Raw genomic sequence first — 26010 nt, forward strand, 5'->3', positions numbered from 1 at the left:
TGGAACAAATAACTGAAGAAACCCCAGATAACTTGAGTAAAAACGACAAATAAATAAATTTGCAATACAAACAAATTAATAAGTCGAAGTATTGCACCTGATTTCATGCTTTTATCGGACTTATACTCTTTCTCACCGATCAATTGATACAAACAACAGTGCGAAAAGGTGTATGTAAGTCTAAGTGATAGTAGCAGTAGTACTGACAATTATAAGAACGCAAATAGAGCTAAGCTAATAAACAATGTTATTACCACCAGATATTGTCTTACATACAGAAGAGACATTATAGTTCATTTTATTAGCGAAGATTGTCAACCAGTCACATCTGTCTCAAGACTGTTAAGATCAAAAGGTGCACTGTACTTGAGTTATTGGAAATCAAAGAAACCTAAGGTTGGCCTAATACTAATAACACATTGCGGAGTACATAATATACTGTCAATCATTATTCATAAAACATCTACTGATTCAGTAACTTCAGAAAATCTTGCAAAAGCTTCTAAATCACTTAGGAAAATACTATTGAGACGAAATCTTAAATCTTTCCAAATTTCAAGAAGGGAAGATCTTACAGACAAATTTGAACCTGGATGAATAAAAGATTTGTTATTAAAAATTGTTGATTAAACACCTATACAAATTACTGTTTGCTATGGTAAGGTCGATTTTCGAAAAATTCAAGAACGTAATGAAATGATACAAACATTACATGACAGCCGTGTCGGAGGACATTAGGGAATGAATTAAACTTGCCGGAAAATAAGAGATCGATTTTATTGGCCTGTAATGAGAAATGTTGTTCTAAATTATGTTCGTAAATGCAGCAATCGTTAAAAAATGAAAACTAAGCGAATAAAAACAAGAGTACCCGTGGTGCTTATAAATACACCTGGTAAAGCTTCTGATAAAGTTTTCATTGGTACCGTCGGTAAATTAGGAATAACACCAAACAATAACTGCCACTTGCTAATCATACAGTATAAGTTGACTCACTACATTGTATTAGTTCCAGTACTAGACCTAAGATCAAGCACGCTCACCGGTGCCGTTGTAAATAATTTAGTATTAGTTTTCAGTGCGCCTAGAGCACTTTGATTAGACAGACATACTTTATTCATATCTTATTATTGGAACAACTCATGAGAACCCCAAAGCATCAGCATTTCATCTATAAACAATTTGATTAATAGAAAAAAGTCATGCTGTGCTAGCTGACTTTATAAAGACTTACTCTGAAACTTATGATGACTGGGACAATTTAGCCAAATTTGCAGCTTTCACGCACAATGCGAGTGTACATGCAGCAACAAATTTCACTTCCTATGAATTAGTATTTAGGAGACTAGCCAGGTTGCATTTGAAGATACCTAAAGATGAAAAATTACGAACCTACCTATTGTATTTACAAGATATTATTAAGTGACTTCAAGAAATGCCAATTGCGGCAGGAAACCAACAAATATGAACGAAATTACAAGCAAAGACAAGGTACGATAAAAATTAAAGTCTCTAAATGTTAAACCAGGAGATTACGTTTGGGTCAAGAAAAAAGTACGTTTCTATCAACTTAATCGCTATAATCATGAACCCCTAAATGTTAAAACAGTTTTAGAGAGAAATAATGTGTTACTTAAAAAAATCAATCGAGAAATCATACGAAAACATAAAGATTAATTGAAACTAGTTCCCCAGTAATAGTATCCTTGTCAGAATTATATCCTATATGTCTTCCAGAAAGAATAGAACACAACGATGCGGATTATATTGGCCACCTTAATGACAATAGTGCTTGGAGGTTGTGCAGAGTTAAACTATGCTAGTCATGGTAACTGCAGTATAGAAGCACTTGAAACTAACCCTGAAATACTCTATGAACGAATTGGTATTACAAAAATTAAAAGAGCTGATTAAAAGATAGTGATATGACCTGATATTAATAAATTTATATTGGAACACACACCTACGCAAGGATTAAATAAAACCTACCGATATTGTATTGTATAGTTTGGTTATCCTAATTGCACTCATTACATCGAAATAGACCTCTTAAATATAAAGATAAAGCGATTGACAAATCTGATTATTAAAGAAACATTATTGAACATAGTAAATACTGTGGGAACTCGTGCGGGAGATAACATTATTCCACTACCCAGCATACGAACAAAAAGACTAACACCTTTTGGAATTATTGGAAGCATTTCTGAAGGATTTTTCGGCTTAGTCATAGAAGACGATGTTAACGTTATGAACACTAACATCAACAATTTTCATACAAAAAAAAAAAAATGTTTTAAATTGTATGAACAAAACAGCCATATTTTCGCAGCTGCATTCAAAGAACTATATAATACTATGAAACGCCATGAGCATATTCTGAAACGAGTTGCTGAAATATTGACTTTGGGACAAGATTTCACTCTCGTCAGATATCTGATACATTTATCAGCTTACCTTAGAAGAACTGAGGCTACCTTAGATCATATCATTTGTTCTCATGAGGATCTGGTCGACATCTTGCATAATCAACAAAGAGGTCAAGCACATCCAAATCTATTTTCTCCAAATATTTTTAGAACTGTAGCCCAGGATGTAAAGAATTTAGCAGTAAATCTAGAATGTGTAGCACCAATAAAGAACCTTTATGCTGGTAAAATAAGCACTCTAAGCAAATTAGATATTGTGCATCAAGAAAATAGAACTATGGTAATATTGCATTTGCCACTTGTAGATCGAATCCCTTACAATCTTTATAGACTACATCCAGTCATAATACCTCAACCTGGACAAAATGGATCTGCCTATATGAAATTATTATAGTTTTACTTAGCAGTAGCAGCAGACCATAATTGCAGGCTGTAAAACGTTCTTTATTGTTACTCGTTTCAGAGAGGCTGGTGGCAGATATTTTGTTCGGCTTTCTTTGAAGGTTTACGCTAATTCTTATTCTTAACTTCAGGAACAGTCATATAAGTCTGCCCAAGCAGTATTTTAATAGTTAGAAAATAAGTTTGTTAAAGACTTATCTCTGTTAAAAGCTTAAACAACATTTATGACTGAAAATATAACTCTGAATCACATGGGTAAGTGACTTGTAAATCAAAGAACAACTTGATATTTACCCTACCATGGTGCATTTGAAGACAAAAAGTTTCATGTTGTTCTCGATGGATCAGTTTCTCGTTGTTCTTATGTATAGCCTAATTCTCTGTTATATTCTGGAGAAAGTTGACTCCTGAATTTGTTTCTCATTATTGTTCAATAGAAATTTCACCAATTTGTTTTTACGGCTGACGTTAAAAAAACGTTACGATAATTTATAGTAAAATCCGAAGATCGATAGATTCAAGCCATTTTGTTGAGACCCTGTCCAATTTTACCAGTCCAAACTTATGTCTTAAATACTGTGACTTATGGCTCAAAAATTTTGCCTCACTTAGCTACTCGAGTCTTAAGACAGCTGGCTGAAGATTCACAGCTCCACAAAAAAAATCGAAAGTCTTAGTGCAGAGACCTGACATACCCTCCCATATGTAATCGACCACGCTTAATTCGAATCCGAGGTCAATTTTACTCTATCACGTCAGGATTTTTCATAACCTCAAAATTTAAGCCCAAAAACCCCATAACACATAAACCATTTAATGCCCGAGTATCTTAACCCAAGTAACGCTATAACCTTATGATTCGATCATCCCTAAACTCCATTAACCCCAAAACACTAAAACCCGATGACCCCATAATCTCTAAACCAGATAAGTAACAGAGGTTGGAGTCTCTAGTGCTGAGATGTCTAGGTCAATGTTGTGTTTCTCCACGTATAGCGAATCTCCTAGTTCGCCGGGCCCCTTAACTACATAATTATTTTAAACAATAACTGTATGATCCTATTCACTCATAACCAACTAACCCATTAACTCTAAAACGTAACCTCTAAGCCCAATCAGTAACAGAGTTTGAGTCTTCAGTGCTGAGATGTCTAAGTCATTGTTGTGTCTCTTGACGTATAGCGAATCTCCCAACTCGTCAGGCCATTTAACTACATAATTGCACAAAACAATAACTTTAGGATCCAATTCACACATAACACTATAGTTAATCAACCTCAAATCCCAAAGAGTAATAAGCGCGTACGACACTAAGTACAGGAATGTAAGTTTGATAGACTGTTTGACAGTATCAATCTATTTAAGTTTATTTATTCTAATCATTAACTTTTCAAAATAAATCATAACTTTTAGCCCTCCAACCAAATATTTTATAAGCTCTTAAGCTTCTTAAGCTCTAATGACAGTGTGGTTTGGCGACATAATAGTTTGAAACTTCATTTTCTCTTCTAGAAAGTGCATAAGCCTCTTTTTCACTAGTTTTTAGGGTTTTAGGGTTATCAGGTTGTAGGGTAACAGAGATACTGGGGTATATAGGGTTATGGGGATATACAGTTCATATTTTAATAAGTTATAAAGTTACGGTGACTGACGACTTAAGGATTTGAGAGTTATTGGGCTAATTTTTCTGGTTTTCAGGGTTTCATGGTAATCACGTTTTAGGGTTAATGGGCAAGTTAGTTATATGGTAATACGGTCATACAGTTAATGTTTTAGGCAATTATGTAGTAAAGGGGCCTGACGAATCAGGAGATTCGCTATACGTGGAGAAACACAACATTTACCTAGACATCTCAGCACTAGAGACTCCAACCTCTGTTACTCATCTGGTTTAGAGGTTATGGCGGCATTGGGTTTAGGGTTTTGGGGTTAATGGAGTTTAGGGATGATCGAATCATAAGGTTATAGCGTTACTTGGGTTAAGATACTCGGGCATTAAATGGCTTATGTCTTATGGGGTTTTTGGGCTTAAATTTTGAGGTTATGAAAAATCCTGACGTGATAGAGTAAAATTGACCTCGGATTCGAATTAAGCGTGGTTGATTACATATAGTATGTCAGGTCTCTGCACTAAGACTTTCGATTTTTTTTTGGGGAGCTGTGGTTAGAGTACCATTTGTTAGCTGCTCGAGTTCTAAGCGACGTATTTTATGTTGATGACTGTTTGTCTGGCGGGAATTTATTACAAGATGCTAAGGTAAAATGCTTACAAACTTATTGCATTATATAAGTTAGGTCAGTTTCAACTTAGAAAATGGTCTGCCAACTCGAGTAAGTTACTCGCTGATCTTTCAGTCGAACATTCAACTAATAAATCAAAGTACTTGAATGATGAAAAACAAACTGCTTTAGTTATAGGTTTGCACTAGAAGCCAAGTAGTGATGAATTGAGATTTTATATCTCACACAATGATAGCCTTTCTAGTCGATGAACTAAGAGGGCCTTGTTGGCTCAATTTTCGAAGTTTTTTTAACCCCTTAGGCTAGCTCCAACTATAATTAATACGAAAACTTTTCTTCGATCCTTATGGTTATTTCAAATGTCTTGGGATGATGTTTTATTATTAGACTTAGTCAAGACTTGGACTTGCTGGGTAGAGAACACTCTTTTATTAAATCCGGTCCGTATTCTTAGATAAAACAAATTTTCGCTTGAGCTTGATTTTCTCGAGATTCACGGTTTGAAATCGACTTGAGCTTGGTGAGCTGTATTTCTCCAAAATACCTCAGCCCGAAAGAAGAGGTAAAGAGGAGGTGAAATACACGTTCAACAATAATCTACATATTCAATAAGTAACATAAAAGGAGCTCCCTCTTTTTGTTTACAAATTGATTGTATTATAATTGCGCACTTAATATAAGACCAGGTAAGTACACTTGCATGTATAGTTATTAAGAACTAGATATTGTGAGATAGGTAAATATGTTACAAAAGACCACAGTGCAGTGTGACCTATTTGGATGGGTGTGCGACGTGGACTGACGAGCCGAAGCAGCAACGAGCTACAGGTATAATGTAAGTACAAGGAGCACAGCTACTGGCTATTTAGTTTACGCGTATGCGCTTTTTATTGGTTTGAATGTAATAAGGCACGGCCAACCTTTATAGCTTACAGGTGCTCCAAAATAAATGAAGCTACTGCAAATGCCAAGTGGCTTTACGTTACATTAAAACGAAATCCTGCAGATGTGGCTTCGAGAGATATCTTGTTGAATCAGTTGCTTCCCAAAAAATTGTGGTTTCATACTACACAAAATTCCTTACGAACTGCACCCTAATTATCCAGAACTTACAATTTAGATGATTGAACCACCTCCTATAAATGTAAATGTTATTTCGTCTTCTGAAAATGATTCGGTGAATCTTGTAAACAATACTGAGTCTTTTTATGCAACTTAATTGAAACACAGCAGATTTTGAGCAGATTCTGTGAATAACAGCTTAGTGCCTTCGTTTTGCATACCGTTGCCTTCATTAAATTGAACAAAATACCTTAGATTCATTAGAAGCTGCAAATTTCAGGCGCCATTTACAGTAAAGTTTGCAGTTTACAAACCCTCCTACTTTTATTGAAGTAGATTCAACCAACCTAAAGCTAGCAGAGCTTGATTGTGCAAGACTGTGTCTCGTTTATTCCCATCAACAGTTTCGTTTTTTTTTTTTTAAATGAAAGTTATAGGTCAGATTCAAGATCTTTCTGTGGAAGATAATTTACAACTACCTCAATCTAGCCGTTTGCTTAGTCTCATGCCATTTCTTAAATATGGCTTAATACGAGTTGTTCAAAGATGAAGTGAAGCGTTACTTGATGATAGTGCTAAACATTTTTTTATTCTGGTAGATAAAGATCAGTTAATACTTTTACTTATTTATTATTGTCATAGAGTGGCCCTTGCATGCGAGACAGACATTTGTCACTTATCACACTCCACCAAACTTTTTGGATTGTTTGTCGTATACTAGTTGTCAGGTCAGAGCTTGCTCGCTGTTTTCCTTGTAAACGATATTTTTCTACGAGTCAGACTTTATTTAGTCTTAATTAATTAGTGATCTGCCCAACTTTCGTGTAACTACCTGCCCACTTTTTTAAAGAGCTGGAATAGATTATGCAGGATTATTTATTGTACGCTTGTCAAGGCATAAAGGTAGAGATACCTTCAAGGGATATATTGCTATTTTTGTCTGCATGACCATTCGTTTAGTGCATCTTGAGCTTATTAAGGATTATTTCACTAAGGCTTTTCTTGCTGTCTTTCATTAGTTCGTCTTGAGATGTAGTCATTGCACTGATTTATTAAGTGATTAAGGCACAAACTTCGTCGGCTTCGATTCTGAATTAAAGACAAAGGTATTAGAATGTAAAAGTCACCCTTACTTTGCCCATGAGTTGAGTCAGGTGGAAACTTGATGGCCTTTTGATCCTGTATCTGCTCTGCACTTTACGGGTGTTTGGCAGTAAAATCGGTAAAGTATCACCAAAAGCGTGTAGTAGGAGAGCAGATCTTAACGATAGTTAAGTTTTTTACTTTATTGCGTCAGATAAAAGCATGTCTCAACTCTAGACCCTTAGATTGTCTAAACGACGATGCTTCTGAACTCAATTCTCTTACACTCGCTCATTTTTTGACTCTGAGGCCTTCCTTTATTATTTCAGAGCCTGATATTTCTTCCGAAAAAATTTCGACACTGAAGCGGGGGAAGTTAATTCAGTTTTCCAAGTCTCCTGAAAAAGGTGGTCCCTTACATATTTTACTACTTTACGAAGTCGTTGCACGTGGCTCATCAGCGCTCCATGAAACCTGGCAACTTCGTGCTCATAAAAAATGAGTTGTTCTCACCAGGGAAATGGCCATTGGGCAGAGTTGTTAATGTAGTTGTTTTCTACATCAAAATAATCTTAAAAGGTACGAAATTTTCAGCAAAACCAATATTATCGTCGAGAAATATGTGTAAAAAATTTGAGACCGGTTTACCACGTCGTTTTGAAATATTCTCGTCAAAAAATCACTCTTTTAACATTGGAGCAATGGTGCATACACTACATACCCCCATTATTTTAAAAAGTGTTACTTATCCCATATTTATAAATAATTAAAAAACTACTGAAAACTACCTTGGACAGTAACAAAACACATATATTTTTTAAAGAATTTTTTACCATATAGTTTTAGAGTAATAGGAATAAAAAAGTGCTCTTTGTTTAGTTTTGGAAGATAACCAAGTATTGCCTATGTGACAACGTCACATTATCATATAAGTACAAGTAGATAAATGTGTATGTTTATGTGCGTATAATATGCGCAAAGGCATTCATATTTCTCTCTGATATTTTAAATACGGGATGATATAGGAATATAACCTTAGTATTGTATTTCTATAAATATGATTGACCTTTATATTGGGAAACAACTACCTTAAAGTCTTTGAAGATTCCAATTCTCTTGTCAGAGTCACCCAAAATAAATAGATAATTCTTATTGTGTTAAGCCTATACATAAATTAATTTTGCTGCGTACTGGGACTGAACTTGAATCAGGACAACTAAATGATAAAGCTAAACTTTTCTTTATTTTGCATTTCATTTAATTTGTTTTTGCATTAATTTTTTTGCGTGAATATAAAATCATTGTACAAATAACTGGTGACTAATTTTTATTTATTTTGTTGCTTTAAATGGAAAAGCGATCCTCATCTTTCAAATTTCGTTGACGTTCATTGATCGGCACTTCTGTTCGTCAACTTTAGGACTATGTGCGAGATCTGTTATTCTATACTGATGTTTATTTTTTTTGCTCTATTATAGATTAAAGTGCCGTGCCTAATCACATTTAAATCTATAAGGAGCGCATACGCGTATTTGAAATAGCCAATCGCCCTGCTCCCTATACTTACATGGTACCTGCAACTCATTTCTACTGCAGCTCGTCAGTCCACCTCGCACTCCTGTCTAGATAGGTCACATTGCACTGTGGTCTTTCGTAACATATTAACGCTTCTCGCAATATCCAATTTTCAATTACTATACATGCGAGTATACTTACCTGGCCTTGTATTAAGTGCGTGATTATTATACTATCAACTTGTTAGCAACAAGAGAGAGTTCTTTTTTTGTTACTTATCAAATATATGGATTATTAAGAAAAGTGTGTTGTGCGTTTGAGTTAAGCCTTCGTTTCACCTTCACTTTACCTCTTCTATCTGGCCGAGATAGTTAAAAAAAATACAATCACCCAAGCTCGAGTCGATTTTGAACAAAGAGTCAAAGGCTACCTATACTATATATTATGAGCAGTGAAACAATCGTGAAAATTATTAGTATTCCAACGATTTATGGTGGGAAACAATCACCTAGACTATTGTTGTTTATAGTGCATTTGATAGTAAAGATTTGATAAATTCTGTTGCAGGTTTGTGTTGTAATACAACACATTTAAATTTAGGTAGCAGGAAGGGTATGACTGTACGTTCGGAGTACTCACTTTTTAAAGATTTGTTGTCTCTTCTACGTCACCATCACATTCATAAAGTTATTTTTTGCCTCTTGAATATAAAATACCTAGAGTTAACGAACCCAATATCTTATTGCTTAAAGGTTTTCGAGATCAATGGGATTATATAGATAAACAAACAAATAAAATCTCAGTATACGGCGTGTTAACCGTTCAACTAGCGCCAAAATTAAATAGGTGTCCCCATAAGGTGGCAAAAGTTGGAAACTCACATAGATGCAATAGCCTATTCTCAGGTACGAGAGTGGAAGAGATAGAGCTAATGACAGTTAACACCTTGAATGGTAGGAAAAAGTTCACTTAGTTTTAAAGAGTCAAATAGAACAGGTTTGAACTTCTTTGACTAACTATTTAAAGGAACATCAGCCTTAAAAAGATGATCGTGAACTATTAGAATTATTCCTGATCTTTTTTTATGACATGCCTTTATGTAAAATAAGATTTTGTAGGTCAGGAAGGTCTTTTTACCCTGCACGATGGACGGCAAAAGCAACATACTCACGGAAAATTTATATCTTCCAAGATAGTTTTTAACTTAAGTCTAAAGATGAACAGCATATATTTTGTATTTCTTTGTTTATAGTATTTGTGCACATTGCACATGACTTAAACTTAATTAAGAAAGTATGTGTTTGTAATGTAGTTAATTCTGATCTGTTTTTGATCCAGATGTTTCATTGGGTGTCATACAATAAAAAGTCATTCTTATTGATAAAGAATTAATAGGAAATTATTAGGTGAGGTATTAAATTATTTAGTTAATTCCACTGTACTTACTTAAACATAATCTACATACTGTCATTGCTTCATCTTAAAGATCTTTAAAGTTGACAGAAGAATATACGAATGCAACAAAAATAGAAATTCAAAAGCAGTTCTTATTAGAAGTAATAAATTCATGTTTAAAGAATTTAAAAAAATTATTCTAGATGCCAAAAATACAACCATGTTGATAAAATTTGAGAAAAACTAAATTTGCCTGCATTTAAATGGGAAATAACGAACTCCAATCCTAATTGCTCACTAACAATAAATATTATGATTTCAAGGTATAGTCACATTTTTCATTTCAAGAATAAATTACATCATACTGTGGCATCTCATGTCACATACTTAATATTTCTTACTTTAAAACACAGAGTTTCGTTTTTAAATTATAAAAAGCAAAAGCTCAGCGATCTCAAACCATCAAGCGATATACCTGCTTCTGCACTCGCGTGACATATAACTTACTTCTTTTGAAACAAGCTACCGTCGCAAAACTGAAAGTACGTACGCAACCTCAAACAATCATACATAACGCTTATCTTACAACATCAATTCGCAGTGGTACATCCAAGAATGTGAATACTCAATAATTTCAACATTCTTTACTGCGTAGGTCCACAAGAAACATCCTACACAATTTTGACAGCAACTTGTACTGAATGTAAAATCCGAGAGATAAACAGTTTTAATCATCAATTACTGTGAAATGATTGCACCACGTCTGTGCTCGTGTCAGTCGAGGGTAATTAGGTTAAGCTCTGATTGGTCGTTCGGATACTCAAACTGACGCATCCTCCTGAAACACAAGAGTATAAAAACTCCTTGCACATAACAATATTCACCTTTTCTCTTTCATCAAGTGTTCCGAAGTAACTATAAAGGTTGGAGAGTGAGTTCTGTTGCATCTTTTAAACAGATGTAAGACTTAGTCCGGTGATTAAGCTACGTTTTAGAAGCGAAAGTTCAAGCAAATGGAACACTTAGTTTGGTGACTAAGCTGTGTGAGATAAGCTCGAGCAAACCAGACCACTGTAGACTCACTTAAAAAGTGAATCAAGGTGGATCAAAAAAGAAAGGACCATCGGCTTGGGTTCTGATGTTACAAGCAGAAGCCTACTTATTGTCATCGAGACGAGTGCTCTCCTATAGGATTACTAACATCGTTGCAGTCAACCTTGTAAGATCTTGCGACTGCGTGCGCGCAAGCAGTGGCTAACTTACAATTATAGAAGTAAGTTAAGTTAAGGAAACTGTAAATAGTATAAAATTGTAAATGCGAATCTAAAACCTTATTATTTTAACTATTTATAAAATGAACTATTTCTAGCTTTTCTAAATTTGTTAAATCATTAGCTTATACATAACTTGGTTGTTAATTAAGTCAATTTTCTTTATTTAAAAACATTGCAATTGCTAAATTATATAAAACATTCTTAGATCTAATAATTTTAATTGATTGACACATAATTCTTACCTTAATGAATAAATTAAAATATCGAGGAAAAATAAAATAGACATTGTATGACAAAGATCTTTATAAGGATGTGATATAAAAAGACGAATAAGAAGCGCTACTACCGTATGACATAAGACATAAACTTTTTTAACAGTAAGTCAACACCAGCTCAGCGTACATCACTTCATACATATCGCTCGGTGAAACCTAACACCACAACGCCGAGTCTACGATTCCAAAGAAAAGTATATTTTAGTAAAAGCAAATAAAGCCTTGGGGGCCGATGGCTGGTTCCTGACGGACAAAAATTAAATTTATTTGTTTGTAGAACGAATTTACTAGTTCTGCCCTTAACTGATAGAAGTTCAGACTTGACAAATTGTCATCTTTTGTGGGAAACTGAGCCTTTTGTTTTTCTTGGAGTATGTTGCAACCAAATCAAAATTTTTAGTACTATCTTTTTTTTTTTTAAATTTCTTTATTGTCTTTCCTTTTTTTTTAAAAAAAACTCGTTTTTATATAATCGATCAGACACTTAAGGATATAAACAAGATAGCAGATGTAGCTACAAGAATACAGTGACTTGGACAATACCATAGGGTAACGGAAACCGAAAAATCACTTGAATTTCTTTAATAATCACGTAACGTAGACCTAAATCATTCAGCTTTACGTATAAGTCAAACTGCCTTGCACATACGAATATGTAGTGGTCAAAATACACCTCTCAGAGATTTCTTGCAACATGTTGAATACAGTAGATCCCTTATTTCAAATGCGGAAGAGCCTATGTTTTTAAGAACAGTCATTTTCAGGCTAAACTGTAGAGCACGAAGTTGTCTATATGGATTAACAATAAAAACATTAAACAATCTGATAGGTCATTTAAAGGCACACTTTGCTCCTTCTGAAACTTACGCTCAATACATTACCGTCATTAATAATTCTTAAATGAAACAGGAAAAAAGTGTTCGCGATTTTCACGAGTGTATTTCCCAACTCATTAATCAAGGTGCTGGAGCAGCTAAAATAGAGGCTGTTTCCAACGACATTTCTGAAAATCAAATTCCTGATTCTAAGTAATATCTAGAAATGGTTGGCCGTGAAGCATTCATGTGAGGCCTACCTGATGAATTCAAGGCTAACATGATGTCAAACATACCAAAAACGTTTGACAATGCTTTACCAACACAACACCAAATCCAATTGTTAGCCTATTTAAATTGCCCTCTTCACACAAGCGTACTGCAGTATGTATTTGGTAACTCGTCTGCTTCTTCAATAGGAAATTACCCCTGCACGTGTAGAAACGTTTAGATATCACGTGAATTGCGAAACGTCACTAGCTTTCTATCAAGGTCTAACTCTTTCAATAATCAGCAAAGTTTTAGACACAGTTCTCCTAAACCAGGCCATTCCTTAAACGAGAACGGTGCTCGTCGCTCAGACTCAGCAGCAAGCAAATACCTGAATCAGCGTCCACTAACGAACCAATTTGTGCAATCGCCCGAGTGTCCGTCGCAGGGAACATTGGCAATGCACCCATAGTAAGACTTAAAATTTCATAATTAAATAAAAGTAAAGACACTTTTATTATCTATACAGGAGCGGACGTCAATGCTATTAAAATATCTTCATTACTACCAAATGTTATTGTAAATACTGACACAAAAATTTCTCTTATTGGATTAACTTCTCAAAATATCATTTAATTAAGAACAGATACTATAGAGAAGACCTATAAGTCCCATTCCATTTACAGGAAGAATTGTAACAACAAGCGATGAAGAACGTGGACTTGAATTTCTTGATGTAACGACGACATATATAAGTAATAATAATTTTTACGAACTTGTAGATAATTTAGCACAAATGAAGAAAACTCGTAATCTCTTTAAACTTCTCATTATTTTAAACCTACAGGAGTAACTTTTGGTCGAAGTCGTGTACATAAGAAACCAGCAAGAGTGAAAGTTCACATAGAGATTCCTGTAATGAAAACTAACAGCCACGGGCAAGAATACTTGCTCTTGGTAAAAACTACTCCTGAACTATTCGTAGGCGAGGCAGCACTGACATACGATAAAGGCCGCTGGTTCACGATGGCTGTAAACACTACAGAAGAGCCAGTAGAAATCAAGATCCTTCCGCAAAAACATCGTACCTGTTGATTTAGATGATTCAAAAAATTTTCTTGACTCAGATTTTAGTGATGTTCCCGACATAACAACAGAGGGAAGAATTAAATATATCATGGAAAAACATTGCCGGCAGCACCATGATAAGACAAGCTATAAACAACTTTACCGAATAGTAAAAGAGTATTTACATCTATTTTACATCAAAGGTGATACTGCTCCACTTATGTCGTATGTACAACATAAAATACTAATAACTGACGATAAACCTGTTTTTTCTAAACAATATAGATAACCTCCTGCTCTACATAAGGAAGTTAGAGATCAGATCGATGAGTTGCTACAAGAAGGAACCATTAACTATTCTTCTAGCCCGTACAATAGTCCGCTGAAGATTGTCCCCAAAAAACTAGGACCCAACGGAGAAAAGAGACATTGTCTTGTAATAGATTACAGAAAATTTAGCGCTCAAACTATCCCTGATTCTTACCCATTGCCTAATCTTAAAGAGATATTAGAGCAAATTGGCGGGTCAAAGTTTTTTTCAGTATTTGACCTAGCTTATGGATTTCATCATATTAAAGTATCTCTAGAAGGTTGTAATTAAACAGCTTTTAGTACTCTGTACGGACATTACGAGTATACAGATATCCCATTTGGATTATGCAATGCACCGGCTAGATTCCGAAGACTTATGGATTCTGTATTATTGGAATTGCAAGGCACAGAACTATTTATATTTTTAGATGATATTATAATATGCGCCAAAACTTTAGAAAAACATGGAGTAAAAGTAAGAAAATTATTTAGTTGACTATCAGATGCTGGTTTAAAATTACAGCTAGATAAATCCGAATTTTTAACTCCTGAAGTATCATATTAAGGAAATAAAATAGGTGGTTATGGAGTAAACCCTGATTCCAAGAGACTTGAAGCAGTTGAAAAAGAGACATTGTCTCGTAATAGATTACAGAAAATTAGACACTAAAACTATCCCTGTTGCTTACTCATTGCCTAATATTACAGAGATATTAGAGCAAATTGGCGGGTCAAAGTTTTTTTCAGTATTTGACCTAGCTAATGGACTCTATTAAATTGATGTCTCTCCAGAAGATCGCCATAAAATAGCTTTCTGTACTCCCTACGAACATTACGAGTATACAGGTATGCCATTTGTATAATAAAAGTATTGTAAATAAAAGTAAGAAAATTATTTAATAGACTATCAGATGCTAGTTTAAAATAACAGCAAGATAAATGCAAATTTTTAACTCCTGAAGTAACATATTTATGACAGAAAATAGGTGGTTAAGGAGTGGAACCCAATCCCAAGAAACTTGAAAAGTTCAAAATTTTTCAACACCAACAAATTGTACGAAAGTACGAGAATTTTTTAGAACTTACAGGATATTATAGATGATTCATTAAAAATTATGCTAAAATTGCAGAGCTTTTAACTCTATTATTACAGAAAAGTTAAAAATTTGATTGGACCAAGACTCAGGAAAAGAGCTTTGAAAGATTAAAATCAGCCCTGTGTGAGGCCGTGGTACTTGCATGTGTCGATCTCGACAAACCATTTATTCTAAGTTTCGACGCATCTAACTAAGCTCTTGAAGCTGTTTTAAGTCGAAGAGAACCAGGAGAAGATCGTCCTGTAGCCTACATGTCTCGCATTCTTAATAAATGTGAAAGAAATTACTCCACTACGGAAAAAGAGTGTTTAGCAGTAATAGCCGCCGTCCAATATACAGACGAAAATTTACAGTTTACGAAGACCACGAACCTTTGACATGGATCGAATCAATAAAAGACCCCATGAGTTGCCTTAATCGTTGGAGAGTAAGACTCCGCGAGTACAATCACACCTATCAGTAAAAACCTGGACGTTTAAATTCAAATGCTGACGCTTTATTGCGTAACTCTGCAGACTCTTATGAAATAAATACCTTTAAAGTTGATGTAGATTTTAAGGGAAGGCGTAAAAATGTCAGAAAAACTTCAATATCCAGCAGTAACAGAAGCAGTAGTCACTCCGACAGTTCAAGCTCTGACAGTGAGTCTAGTAATTATAAAACATTACAGTCCTTCATATTTCATGTACTTTATGTTAATACTCATGTGCTTCATAGTTAAAACTACAAAATAAAATTTTGCAAGGTAAACAGAAAAAAATTTTGACTAATGAGAACTCGAATTTATTTGGAGTCTTAAAGTTGTAAGGCCGTCATGCTCGTGGACTACTGATTTTGACTTATCTTAGCTGGGATTCCATACAATACGAGTGAAGACCACGAAAAGCATGGGCGAGGTTAGATAGTTGCAATACTCACCTTAAAAATGGTAGTGCTACAGTTTGGTGCTAAATGGACTGTGCTGCGTCAAGAGTAAGAAAGCCACAGCTCGAAACTTGGCACTTTAGAGGTGAAAATTCGAGCTAGCAACAGGATGTGACAGTGCCAACTAAGTGTACAGTACTCTTGCTATCTTAATATTTTTCCTCTGAAGTGCCCAACTCCCAACTGTGGAGTGTCCACTTCCAAAATAGTACAGTACATTTAGCGCTGAACTGTGACATTATCACTTTGAAGGTGAACGCTGTGATTGTCCTATCTTGTGCATGCAGAAAAATTCTTAACTCTTATCAGTTTGTCTGTGGAGGAAAAGATCTTCTATTGTAACTACCAAGTGACCACAGAAGCCAAGTTATTTAAGCTGTAGATTTTTGTAGCTCAGGAGCTTGGTAACACATGCTTATAAGTTCGAGATCTGGCTTTTGCTAGCTCGACTCGATTGTCTAAAGAATGAATTTCTGTATTGAAAGGCACTAACGTCGTCTAGTTGTACTTCAGAAAAACTTGTATATGTAATTACAAATCAGTATCTTAGTTAGTTTTCGAAAGGCAGGATTGTTATAAAGGCCAGTTTACAGTTTTCACGGAAATGGAGGTTTTGAAAAGAACGAACAGTGATTATACGCCATCGTAAAAGCTAAATGCCTTAAAAAATTAAGAAAAAAATGGACAGCACTTAAAAAAACTCTGCCTCTTTATATTTGATAATTAAAAGGTGAGTTGCAGAGTTCAAAGTGGGGCGTAGAAGCATAAGTGATAAGCTTCAATCTGGACGCATCGTAGAAGTGAAAACTCCTGGAATGAATAAAAAAATTCATTGTACAGTACTGCAACATTATAGATTAAAGATTATTTATCGTTTATAAGGTTTGTTTCAGGTGAATGATGCGTTTGTTAACACCTGATCAAAAATTGCATAGAAAAATTGTTTCCATGAAGAATTAAAAACCTTACTGTAAAAATGCTAGTAATTGTTTGAGATAGCTTGTTATGGTTTCAATAGTAGATAAAATGTATGGACGAATTGTTATTTCGTCTTATTTAACTATTATGCTTTTTTTTATGGAAAAATGACATCGCTAGTATCACTATAAAAAGAATCTCTATTTACCGACTAGGTTGTAGTAGTTTACTCAACAGTATAACAGTTATTGTGGCTAACACTTTGATACATTATTACCTTCAAAGTATCAAATAAAAGTCGAAACAGCGGGCTATGCCAGGAGAACTGACTCCAAAAACAGGTAATTCAATGTTGTCTGCCAACAAGGTTACGGCGAATGTTTTTTAGAAATTACAGGAAATTATTTTTAATTGAGTACTTCGAAAAAGTGAAAGTATTTCTGGTGGCCACTACGTGAGCTAACTGCAATGTATAAGTGATAAGGTAAATTAAAAAATACTTTATTAAGTAAAAAAATCTTGCTCTGTTATGCTAATGCTTCAGCCTATTATTAAGCCATAGCAGTCAAAAACATTTATAAATAAGAGTATGAATCGCTCGAATATTCATCCTGTTTTCAAAGAATAGTACTCAGTGACTACCGTCTATTGCTTAATCTCAACAAATTTTTTGGAGGACGAAGATTGCACAGTAAAAAAAGGATGTCGTTGATGTGGTAAACATTGCTAGAATTAATTACAAAACTGTTATAGTAAGAAAAAAGCTTTCCTTGAAATTATGTCAATTTAGGGACTTATCAGCTGGCTCTCATACGTAGAAAACCTAAAGTGCACAAATATTTAATCAAGACTTACGTTGTTATGAGTTGTCTTGAATTAAATCATCATTTTTCATTCTGGATTCTTGAGCATTTTTTTGTCCAATGATAGTTTTTTGATAAAATAATTTAGATTTTTAATTTTTGTATTCATCACATTTTTTTCTACGGCTGGGAAGTACTTAAAGAATTTTGAAGGAGCAGTGTCAACGTAAGCTGGAGCAACAGTTATACCTCTGGTACAAAGTGAATAGTGAGCCGTATCAGTACACTAGCTTTGATCCTATAGCTCCTAGCTCATGCACTTATTCGGTTGAGTATCTGTTAGTTGGGGTATACTTACTGTACTAAATTTTTTTTCATGTAGCTACTTTAAACACCAATAGTTTTGTTGGAAGGTTTTCTTGACTATGCCTAAAGTTTTTTTTTTAGAAAATTTGCGAGTAGTTGTGTTGAAATGTTTGGATTGTCTAAATTTGGATGCTTTTTAACTCTTATCTAATATGCTTGGATAAATTTTTAAATATCTTATACGAAATCTTTCTTCATAAAAGGTAGAAGGATTAAAAGTGCTGAAGCATTTTTTTTGCAGTATTCTGTGAAATTATATAAAATATTAACTACCACTTCAATTCCTTACAGTAGCTGTTTAGGCAACTTACACTTGACAAGCACATGTAATGTTAATATAAGAAAATAGTTCACTTATAAAAACTTAGTTAAGTTTTTTCAGTAATTAATATTATCCTAAAAACGGCTAAAATTTAGGTAAAGAAAAAAAAAATCACGAAATCAGTAGAAGTGAGAGATCTTAAAAATCATTTTCGCCTAGAAAGTTCAAAGTACCTAACTATTAAGCATTTTTTTTTTCATTCTTAGTAGCGTTCTTTTGGCACCCCAGCGGCAGGTTGCAATGATATCTGAAATGATACATAGTGCATCCTTGGTGCACGATGATGTAATTGATCAATCAGACTTTCGTCGAGGTAAACCTTCCATAAATGCGCTCTGGAATCAAAAAAAGGTAAGAGTTTTATAAATTGTTACATGACTAGCTACATACAAATTAAATTTTGAAGTAATATTGGGTATTATAAAAAAATTGTATTTCCTGCCAGTATATCATAATAATCGATAATTTTTTGCTTCTAGTTTTTATCCTATGTCTTGAAAATCTGTTGAGCATTGTAAAAGTCTCTCGTGGGATAAGAAAATTTTAAAGAAAAATAGTCGTTCGTAAATTTTAGTGATATTAGAGAAGGAATCAGCAGAAGTTTGAGTGGCTACTGATTGTTCGATGGCCCATTTGTTTTAAAATAACATTAAAATACTACAGTATATAAAAAATAAACGTTCATGTAAGAAAAATTTATTCAAAAGGGCCTGTAGCTCGAGAATTTCAAATTAAAAGCTACTCATTTTTCTATCCTAATAACTTCACTTTTTTGATTTTATGCAGACTTATACTGAAAATTATTCATTCAGTTTACCTATTCATTGTTTAGGACGTCTTAAGAACTCAATTATTCAGTAAAAATACTTTTAAAGGAAACCTTCTTACTTTTAAACTAGTTCCTGTTATTAACTGATGAACCCTACCTACAGTGTAGTCATTGTATCAACTATGCTAACTTCTATGTATAAATCTTGTTAAAAAATGGTAATCTATTCTAATAGTTAAGTATTTAAAATATTCTATATTCTTTATACTCTTGTTATAACGAATAGTAAGACCTATGTTTTGCTGACTCTACTTATCGCTGATTTGAGCGTGCGTGGTATTATACAAGGTACCATGGAATATTCATGTGTCTTTGTCTTATTACTATGTCATTGAGTCCTTGGCTCGCTAATAAATAAATGAATAAGGATTTATGAAAAACAAGTATGTTTGTGTTGTAAATTTTCAATCTATATGGCTTTTTTAATGAAAACTGTTTATGTTTCTTAGCTTAAATCTTCTTTTGTTGCATACCGAATTATTTAAACTTTATTATGATTCATAAAATTGATGTAAGCTTTTACGTTCTACCGGCTTACATTATTTTTGAGTGAAAAAATGCATGCTTTAAAAGTTCTAAGCGAAAAAGTGGTATTTTTTAAATTTTTGCTTGCGTGAATAAATTTTTACCGTAAAAATAAAATAAAAAAATTAGACAATATTTCTTTTCAGAAAAAACGTATAAAGATAAAAATTTTGTATTATAAAAAGTTTGTTTTAGACCTTTTAAAGTAAAAATCTAGTTATATCAAATCCAAACATCTTGCTCCTTTGTCATGATCAATAAAACAAATTACACATAATATACTTGTGATAGAGCATGACTTTATTTTGTACATATCGTCAATATTTTGTTTTCATTCTGAAAACCTCTTCAGGACACTATAAAAAAATGTATAATCAAAACAAGTATGATTTAAATGTTACAATAAGCAATAAAGGTTACATGTGCAGCTGCCAAAATAACATGTCAAATAGACAAAAGAGCGCTACTTAATATTTACATAACTTAAACAATAAATGAACAGCAATCAAGAAAATAAACTATTGCATAATATCAATAAAACATGAGTGCGCATACGAAAATACAATCATAAGAGTTGAACACATAAATGCAAAAGGCTACAGACTACATGTCTTCTGGCATAGATCAATGAGACCATGTAGATTGGAGAGCAACAGTTACAAGCATGGGATATGAATACATATGAGTGCCAATGTGTAAGATCTGTTATACATTATAAAAACATATGAAACGTGTAAAGATTTTGTGAAAACATATTAATGTTAAGGTTTTTTTAAAATTTTGTGTCTTATGTCTAACAAAAACTTTTTATATAAATAGTTTAACTTGTTGGTATCTAATTGTCTATTGATGGTGTTCTTATGTAAAGCGATGAACAACATTTCAGCAAATTTACGCTTATACCTGTTAGCCTCCTGATCCAAAGCCACCACACCTTCAAAATCAAAACTCTGTGAACACTCAGAGGAGTGCATAAACAAAGCTGACTTAGTGTCCTTATTTCTGATATACCTTACCTACTGATGGTAAATATTAAGTAGCGCTCTTTTGTCTATTTGACATGTTATTTTGGCAGCTGCACATGTAACCTCTATTGCTTATTGTAACATTTAAACCATTCTTGTTTTGATTATACATTTTTTTATAGTGTCCTGAAGAGGTTTTCAGAATGAAAACGAAATATTGACGATATGTACAAAATAAAATCATGCTCTATATCCCAAGTATATTATGTGTAATTTATTTTATTTAAAATCTAATTGTTTAACTTTCAGAAATTACATAAAAATCTTTTTTTTAAGTGCCCCGACTAACTATTGCCCCTTACTCTATGTTACCTGAAATATTCGTACTATATGTGTATAAAACATATATTCTGTTGGTCTTAACGCCAATGTCATGAATCTCACTTCATTGGCAGATACACAAGTTTTAATAAATTACATTGCAGGGACAATAATAATAGGAATCGAATAATAATCATAAACATTTTGAAAAATTTTAAAATTACTTACGTCCGTATACTTACGAAAATTGTAACAGACTTTTGGTCAACTTAAACCAATATCGTAAGTGTCGAACATATGCTCATTATTTTATGTAAGACACAAATGTACGCTTGTCATGAATATAGATAATAAACATAACTGCAATTAAGAATTACAGAAGACTGCTTGTACATATATATGTATATATAGTGTAAAAATAAGGTGTCTTCTTTTCTACTAATTGTGTGTTTAGTAGAGTATATGTATAAGATTTCACACATTAATTTTTTTTGTCTATTTGGTTCTTGGTTAAAAATCTTAGTTTGAGAGAAATTATAAATTATGTATAGAAATGTGCGTATATGGGTGTGTGTACTGTCTACTGTGTTAATGTGTACTGGAGTAATTAAAGAACTGTAATTTTGCATTCGTTACAGATCAATACAGATAGCTAATAAGATAGTTCTTATAATATGAAACAATCTCCAAATAATAAATAAAAAATATACCGTATTTTTAAAAGAAAACATGATGACCAAGAAACACGATTTTTACAGATTTTCGGAAGGGAAAAAAAAATATCGTGGCGCTAAAAAAAGGCGTTGCATTATGTGAAGACATAACCTTAAATTTCGGTGTTTTGCACATTTCTCTATAAAATTAAAGTAGAAAGTCTTACAAAAAGTTATAACATACTTGCAGGACAACATATTTGCTTACACATGACCTTAAAAATAATTTAAAAAACGCAAGACTTTCAATAAGCAATTTTATTTTCAAAGAGCATTATGTTAGTGCACTTAAAACAATATTGGATCTTCATTGTCACAATCTAAGTACCATCCACTATGCGTGCATTTCAAGTGGTGCCACTGAGTGAGAGCAATTGTCTCTTGCTGTGATCGCCAGTATGCATTGAGCCTTACAGGAAAATTTTTTAATCAATTCAAAAAACGATTATTGAAAGTCAATTGAGTAAATTTTTACTTATCCTACGATATTGGAAAAAATACAAAATGGATTGCGAATATGTGTATACGTGTTAATGTATGTGTGTACATTAATATTATAAAACAGATTATTTTTCATTGCAAAAGCATAGATTAAAGGCCATTTATGGCATTAAAATATACAATACTACATGAAGAATACCACAGAGTTAAATAAAATTATTTTGTCATTTATTGAGGGTCTAAAAACCCACACATTTTTTTTAAATATATTTTTTTGCAAAATAAAAAACAACGTAGATTTTATTGAGCTTATAAACTTCGTTCTTGCCTAGAATAATGAAATTATATCGTTTACTCATCATAATAGGATAAGATAATAATTTTAATTTTTTGAGTAGAACATAAGAATATTGGATTATAAGGAGTAAACATGCTCATTTTAGTAAGTTAATTGTTATTTATTAAATTTTTATTGTTAATAGTATTAGTATTTTTTGTGTTGCTAATTTTTTTAAATTATTTTTTTGGCGTAAAAGGTTGTGTACAGCCATTATAAAATAAATTCTTGTAGCCATTAAAATGTTATGTTTATTTAAAGATTTATCGGACCAAAGAATAGCTAGATCAACCAAATTGTAAGCGGCGTCAACTTTCCAAGACGTGGATTGTCGAAGGAAATTAGATAAAAAGTCATTGCGTTACATCATAATAATGAATTAGTCCGAAGTTTTATTCAAAGCATGTATGAGAACAATTGAATTAAAGAACAGATTATGAATCGTACATGTAAAAAAAATTCATATCCATACCAAAATTGTCTAACTATAGCTTGCGTAAGATTAGCAACATCAAAAAAAAAGTTCCACAATTTAAAAAGATTATGAATTGTGCAGCTTTAGGATTCAAATTTGTTTCGAAAACACAGTTTTTAGATGAAGGTAAAATTATTTGAATAATTTAAAATGTAAAATATAGTTTGCAAAAAAGTAGCGATATTTATAGTGAAACCACAAATAAAATGAGGACAAAATCGCACATGCTATAAAAGTGTGTAATAATACATAGTTACAACTTGATAAAATGGAACGGACAAATATTGAAGATTTCAAATGTACAGAAAACGTTTCTTAAAAAGAATAAAGATATTACATCAACTTGTTCAGATCAATAAAATTTTACAGATTACCTTATTAGAAATTTAAATGTACAGAATATAAAATTACTGTTCAGTGACACTACTACATACATAACGAAAAATGAAACGCAGGGGTCGAATTGCGTCCCGTATTGATAAAAAGGGTTGGATTGCGTCCCGACCATCTTCTCTCATGGTCGAGTTGCGTCCCGACCATTTTATCTTATGGTCAAATTGCGTCTCGGAAATTTTATAGCACATCTTATGGTCAAATTGCGTCTCGAAAATTTTATCGCACATTAATTCTCCCATTTGGAAAATAACGTTAAACTGTTAAACGTACTAGATTGACTGTATGAAGTAAATTCGGTGAAATACAATAATTTTTCCCGTCACAATTTATCCAGGCTCCGGACTGGCAGTGGAGGAGTGTAAACATTAGTATGCAATGTTGAACTGTATTAAATGACTATACTAGCAAAAACTTTGTTGATACTTCCTTAAAAAAAAACAAATATAAAGTTCAAGAATCCTGAATAAAATCTCAATTACTAGATTGGTAAAATATTTTTGCTAATCACCTTAACATATTTAAATCGAGATATTAAACCGTTCTTATAACTCATCATTTCTTTTTGTAGGAATGTTTCTTTTTCTACGGTCTCTTTCGATTTGGTTTTTAAACATCAGATTTTTATCTAAACTTTAATTTGTACTTTTTTTATCGCTTCAATAAATATATACAAGTTTGGCTGCGAAGAATAAAACATGCTATTGAATTTTGAGTGAAATGATTCACAATTGTTAGTCATTCTAGAAATGGAAGAGTCGAATCGCGCCTACAATGATGGCGGTCTAGGCACGTCATGGTCAATATAGTTATTTAAAATGTAGTCGCAGAAATTCACTACTCTAGGGTCATCGAGCATGATGCTCATTAAATCGTCGGTGAAAGATTTATTAACATCGTCAGGATTTAAAAATGGTAGTCCAAAAAAACATTTAAGGAAACTTCCAACTTCTGAATGATTAGTCTTATAATAGTTGCTTGGATCAAGTTGTTGAATTTTTTGCCACCAACTTTGGCCTAAGTGAAAGTGGTCACCACCAATCCAAAAGTGTTATTCAATATTCGTATCACATATTTATTTCTTTCACTTTGACAAAACTCTATATTATTATGTGTATATATATATATACATACATACATATATATATATATATATATATATATATATACGATCAAAATATGTGTTCGCTCTGCCGTTCTGTGCAGTACTGATGAGCGATATAAATTTTGAATACATCAAAGCAAGGTGTGCATTGATAGATTTTGAAGTATACAAACATGTTTATAATTTACATACAGTCAATCTAGTGCGTTATGCAGTTTAACGTTATTTCTCAAAGGGGGAACTAATGTGACTCATCGACTTGTGATAGAATCGGTGGGACGCAATTCAACCATAAGATACAATGGTCGGAGTCGTCAGCGTTATCGTACGGGATGCAATTTGACCCCAGCCAAATGAAAATTCTTCTGATTCTCTACAGTCAAAAGATTGTAAAATTTTAACGAAACTAAATTATAACAAATTTTTAAGCTATGTATGTCAACAATAAAAAATTAATACAACCTTATTTAGGTATTATAGATTGCCAAAAATAGATAAACCTACCCTTTTATTTAGGCCCATTTCATTGGTTAACTTTCCTACACTGGCACACGTGCTTGAATTCTTAAATCGTAGAACTATACATTACAAAAAACTTAGCTTTCCGAATACCCGTACCTGTGTACACACGTTTATAAATCTATCTTAAGTATTTGGCAAGTGGAGATAGTCTCAGATCAGTGGGATCTGCTTCCAGAGTGTCTGCAAATAAAGTTTGCCAAATTGTGAATGAGGTCTGTCAAATTATTTGGGAGACCTTACATCATGTTGTGGTGCAAGTTCCAACTACTAAGAAATGGAGAAAAATAGCTGATAACTTCAAAAATCTGTAGAATTTCCCCAACTGTATAGGTGCTATTGATGGAAAGCATGTAGTGATACAGGTAAAATATTGTTGCAGCTAATGTTTTTCATGAAACTTTTTTGCATTTAATCAAAACTAAAAAATAAATATTACTAAATTATAGGCTCTACCTTACAGTGGCTCATACTTTCAAAATTACAAAAAAACTCACAACATCAATTTGAATGTTGCAGTTGATGCACGATACAGATCCATCATGATAGATATTAGAGCAGAAGGTTATCACAGTGATTTTATCTTTTTTAACAACAGGGAATTAAAGCTGAAACTGGAGAATACGTTTCTCAATTTGCCACCAACTTCTGTAGTTGGCAAAATTAATCCACCATGTGTACTTGTGGGTGATAAGGGATATCCTTTAATCACATATTTAATGAGACCATACCCAAAGTCATCACTGGATATCAGAAAGAAAGTTTTTAATCATCATCTGAGCAGAGTTAGACGTATCATTGAAAGTGCATATGGTATATTAGCAGCAAGGTGGAGGATGTTTGTAAGACTTGTTAATAAAATTGTACAAAAAGTAA

General features: G+C 33.0%; 1 protein-coding gene across 2 annotated transcripts in view; it reads left to right on the forward strand.

Annotated features, from left to right (window-relative positions):
• qless (decaprenyl diphosphate synthase subunit 1 qless) overlaps positions 1-26010 on the forward strand; it is a 698431-nt gene that overhangs the window by 317911 nt on the left and 354510 nt on the right. The window contains exon 4 of one of the 2 annotated variants that reach the window (XM_089589211.1): positions 18721-18862. In XM_089589211.1, the coding sequence (XP_089445337.1) occupies positions 18721-18862 (142 nt within the window). Of the gene's footprint in view, positions 1-18717; positions 18863-26010 lie in introns of both variants that reach the window. The other variant, XM_089589210.1, reaches the window with a different exon arrangement.

Source organism: Copidosoma floridanum, unplaced genomic scaffold, assembly GCF_036245765.1.
Source record: "Copidosoma floridanum isolate Cflo_tuat_1 unplaced genomic scaffold, Cflo_Japanese_pri ptg000008l, whole genome shotgun sequence".
NCBI classification, from domain to species: domain Eukaryota; kingdom Metazoa; phylum Arthropoda; class Insecta; order Hymenoptera; family Encyrtidae; genus Copidosoma; species Copidosoma floridanum.